Below are 4,627 nucleotides of genomic sequence, written 5' to 3' on the forward strand. Positions count from 1 at the left end.
GAGTGGAGATTTGGGGATTTCGCCGGCTACTATTAACGAGAGAGAGAGAGAGAGAGAGAGAGAGAGAGAGAGAGAGAGAGAGAGAGAGAGAGAGAGAGGCGGGCGCGGTTACCAAAATTATGGGTACTATAGCGGTAACCAGTTGGGGGGTAGAATAAGGTTTTAAAAAAATTTCTCTCAAGTGACTCAGTTGGCGGGGCTGAAATGAAATTTTTTTTTCTTAGTATTTTCGGCTTATACACATGGGCAAAAGTACAGAGGCTATGACACTTGACTTTTTAGATTTGGGACATAGAAGCAATTTTTCCTAGAAAATAAGGTCCCATAAAAGGTGTAAAGTTGGCACATGCATTAGACGTGACTACACCCATAAATACTTCGCGGCGCCTGACTTTCTCTTGATGGCCAGCTTATTATGTGATGATCCGCTCATTATACAATAGAAATAATGATCACTGCAACTTACATGTCCCCTATTGGGCTTATATTTCGGGAGCTTGGCGAATTTTTCCTTTCTCTCTCCCACTAATCAAACCAAATGCTGTGGCACTTCCCTCCGACCCCAAAGCAGCTGTGCGCCACCGCCGGCTTCTTCATCGCCGGCGTCTCCCTCATCGCCGTCGGGGCCCACCTCTCCTACGTCCACGTGGCACCTCAGCAGGCCCGTGCACAAGCCCGGAGGGAATTCCTCCGCGAATACTTTCGCAAAAAATTCGGCGAGTAGTTCCCCCACATAAACCCTAAAAGGTCCCTCATTTGCTCTCTTGGACTTCATAGGGTTATGTTTCTCTTGTTAATTTTCTTGAAAATCTGTGTTGATGTTGATGACGATTGATTTAGGGAGTGAAATCGTTTTTCATTTGGTTGCACTTGATGTCGGATTATCAAATTATGGGCTTTGATTTATATGCAAAAGCTTTGCTATAGTTAAGTTGGAGAAATGGCTTATTTTTTTGCTTGTCAATGCAATGTTCGAGGTATGAAAGGGGAAACCATTTGAAGCAAATAAGCCCTACGTTTAATAAAATTATTCTTGTAATTAAAATTGATATTATGTTTACCCTTAAAGGTTTGAAGCATAATCACTTTATTGAACCTTTGTAATATTGATTGTCAAAGTGTCTAGCTCTATCAGCCTATAATCCCAGAGTGGTCTTTTTCAGATTTTTGGAGGTTTTTTTAATCGAACATGCGTAGTGTATCGGATATGAATATTGATTTGGAATACCACTTGCCCTGCATGGAGTTCACTTCTAGTGTTAGGATAATTGTCAATTTGTAGCTGTAACATGTGAGATAAGATGCACAAGTGCTCACAAATGTTGCGGAACCAAGGGAATTAAAAGTTTATTACTCTATTTTATGATGGATAGTTAAGTCCAAGTGCTGATTATTTGATTTTATGTTAGGAATAATCGATTTCATTGTAGGATCTGTTTTGGATGAATTAAGTAAACAGGCCTTGTTGTAGTTTAGTGAGATCTTTGAGTTATGTTACCTGCTCATGATCACTTCAGTAGAAAAATTATCGGGGGCGAGCTAGAATCTCACGTCATTTGCTTTTTGGCACAACCTTGACGTGAAATTTAGTTACGGATACTACTAGTACATGTTGATGGACTTATTGGAAGATGACTTGGTACTAACATATATTTGGTGATGATATAGAATGGAATCTTTCATTGCGGATTAGCTTAGTTTTATGGTGCATTGGCTTAGTTTTATCTTTTATGGTGGATTAGCTTAGTTTTATGCTGGATTAGCTTAGTAACTGGGATTTTAAACTGCTCCATTTATATGGATTAGCTTAGTTTTGTGGTGGATTGGGTTCTGCTCGCTAATGGACATTGAATGATCACATGGCCCTATAGATCACATTTGGCATGGCTACTAACAGTATTTCTATTGTAGGTCTGTGAAGGATATATGAAGAGAATATGGTTACTTTATTTAATACCTACAACTTTTTTCTGATAGATTTGGGAAATTCCATGTATATTTATCTTACCGAATTTGCATGGAAAATGCAGATGAGTAGGTGGTACTTTACAAAGAGATGTTAACTGATATAGAGTGGCATGCTTGCCTCAAAATGCCACCATTATGCCTTGTCATTACTTGGCTAAACTCGTGTATGATGGGTCTCAAGAAAGGTTTTTCACTGTCAAATAGTGATATTTTTCTGACCTATGTACTTGGTGAAGCCAAGTACTTGACTCATTGGCTGGCCAAGGGTGAAGTTCAAGTATGAGGTCCTTGTTACCAACTTTGCATACTTGATTTAGATAGCTAGATCATTGTATTGCTATCACAGTGGTCTAAATATCTTATGGCAATGAAGCTTTCTACTTCCTAATTATTCTCTAATTGAAAAAAGCCTTGCCCATTTTTCCCCTCTGATTATGAATCTTCCTAATTATTATTTTCGATCAATACTTTATTAGTCAGGTGCCATGGTAAATGTACTCTATCCTTATACATTGATAGCATTAACAAGTACCTACCAGTTATATGCATGCTTTGTGTCATATCATGTCAATCTGGTAATTATTGAAAACAGATGCATGTTTCTATCTATGAATATTTCTGTTGCACTTGTGCCTTTGTAACTGTTGTATAGGTCAAAATTTCCACCTTTAGAAATCAAATCTGATCCCGCAAAGCTAGCACTACACAGCAATGAAAAGATAATTTTGTGATAAATTCTCTTGTTCTGACTCAGGAAAGAAATCCATTTTCTTGTATGATAATTTTGCAAAACATGAAAACTGGGTGAACTTCCTTGCCCTATGAGGCCTTGTTCTGTGTTGTGGTTGTTTATCAGACACACACTTTTAATTATTTTAGTCTATTTAATATATTCCTAAGTTCACACTTTCTTACAAAGTTTGTAGTCTAGTTTTAGACAAGAGACCTCTAGTAAGATCATAACCTGGAGATCCTCCTTTTTCAGTAAATTTTATTTTCAGATGGGGACATTTTTACAGGATATACTTTTAGCTTCTGCATTGTTGTCAATGAAATTGGGAAGCAAACAAATCCAATTAATTTGGTTAGCTAATGATGCAATACATAAATCCTACCCATTTTGAAACATCAAGCGTGCATTAATAAAGTCCCTAAATATTACACCAAAACTTTGAAGTTGTGGTGAGGGATGAGACTATTTTTATACCTTAACATGCTCCCACAGGTTGGCACCCTTTTTATGAGCCGAAACCTCAACTTGCGTAGTGTTAAAATCCACTTTAAATTCGCGGCCAATGTGATTTGAACTTGGGTTGCTCGAATACCATCTTAAAATCCCCACCATTACAACAAAACTCTGAAGTTGTGGTGAGGGTTGAGGGTTATGCTTATAGTTTTATGTACTAACAAATACCATGCTACAAAATTCTCAATATAAAGACAGTAATTTTGGCATGCTGCTCTGCACAAGTTTCTTGCACGCTCATCCACACTATATCCTACGAAACCCATAAGAAACGCACAAATTAACCCAAGAAAGCAGGTCACAAGGAGCCAAAATGCACCTTCAAACCAAACAAGTATCCACTGTCATTTTGCCCTTAATTTCATAAACATAACACCAAAGAATCTGTGGCACTAGGCTTGCCTCAGAGAGGAGCTACTTCAATAAGCCTTCAAATATGAGTTTCATTCTTGTTTTTTCCATGCTAACTAGTCCTGATGCAAACGATGCCCATATGACTAGGGTAATGATTTCGGTCAGGTGTAAAGATTCGTCGAATCGACCCAAATTGACTCGATAAGACTAAACCCTTTATTGAGTCACGATCCTAGCCAAATTTAACTATAAACTTGCCTAACAAGATTAATCCTTCATTGAGCCACGATACTAGCCATATTTTAACTATAAACTTGCCTAAATAATATTTTCGACGGGAGACTGAAGTCATATCTGACTGTCTTTTCCAAATCGAACCTACCTTTAATGGACGCTAGAGTCTACTAGCAAAATTTTTGCCTGGGGAACTCTCTGTTTCTGATTCATCTATAACTTTCGAGTAGTTTGATATTGTTAGAGGTCTATCATGATTAACAAGTTGAGTTCTTATCATGAAAAGAGGTTCTACGCTATTTAAACCGGGGGAAGGTAGTGCGGGAGATGGAATTGCTTGGTTTCTCTATATAAGGCCTTCTGTTGTTGTAAATGAAGGTTAAAAGAATAAGAGTTACACAGTTTGGTTAGTTGGTTGGGGTTAAAGGTGCAGGCTTTCTTGGTAAGAAAAAGTAAAATCCAACAGAGGATCAAGTATCTTACGTGCAGCATCCACACCAGATCTCATCAAGCCGATAAGAAAAGCGGCCGAAAGTACCGAAGAAAGCAGCTGACAGTGGAGTTACAAGGAGCCGACATGCATCAATAAACCAAACAAACACACTGTCCTTTTCCCCTCGATTTCGTCAACAGGGCACCAAGAACCTCCCACTATAAACACGGAAGCAAGATTTGGTTTCTTCATGGAGATTTGGTTTGTTCATGGAGAGGGAGATGACCATGGCCATGACACCAAGGGTAACCTTAGAGAGAACCTACATCAATAAGCCTTCAAATATAAGCTCAATTCTTGTCTCTACGGCCGGACGGGCATCAAGACTGCTC

At 38.5% G+C, this 4,627-nt stretch overlaps 2 protein-coding genes across 3 annotated transcripts in view; both read left to right on the forward strand.

Moving 5' to 3' along the window:
• Positions 484 to 4,621, forward strand: LOC109849364. 2 transcript variants are annotated; one of them, XM_020419186.1, is made up of 2 exons: positions 484 to 747; positions 4,089 to 4,621. In XM_020419186.1, exon 1 carries the CDS (start codon positions 539 to 541, stop codon positions 722 to 724), a length of 186 nt encoding a protein of 61 aa, XP_020274775.1. In that variant the 5' UTR covers positions 484 to 538; the 3' UTR covers positions 725 to 747; positions 4,089 to 4,621. The 2 variants fall into 2 exon arrangements, with proteins under 2 accessions (XP_020274775.1, XP_020274776.1); XM_020419187.1 differs by having other exon boundaries at positions 4,304 to 4,621.
• Positions 2,138 to 4,627, forward strand: part of LOC109847413 — a 5,819-nt gene continuing 3,329 nt past the window's right edge. The window contains exons 1-2 of the mRNA XM_020416641.1: positions 2,138 to 2,245; positions 2,445 to 2,543. Coding sequence (XP_020272230.1) covers positions 2,138 to 2,245; positions 2,445 to 2,543 — 207 coding nt within the window. The remainder of the gene's footprint in view (positions 2,246 to 2,444; positions 2,544 to 4,627) is intronic.

Source organism: Asparagus officinalis, chromosome 7 (genome assembly GCF_001876935.1).
Source record: "Asparagus officinalis chromosome 7, Aspof.V1, whole genome shotgun sequence".
Classification (NCBI taxonomy): domain Eukaryota; kingdom Viridiplantae; phylum Streptophyta; class Magnoliopsida; order Asparagales; family Asparagaceae; genus Asparagus; species Asparagus officinalis.

Coding starts and splice junctions, on each gene's coding strand:
- LOC109849364 (XM_020419186.1), top strand. CDS start 539: ATGCTGTGGCACTTCCCTCCGACCCCAAAGCAGCTGTGCGCCACCGCC.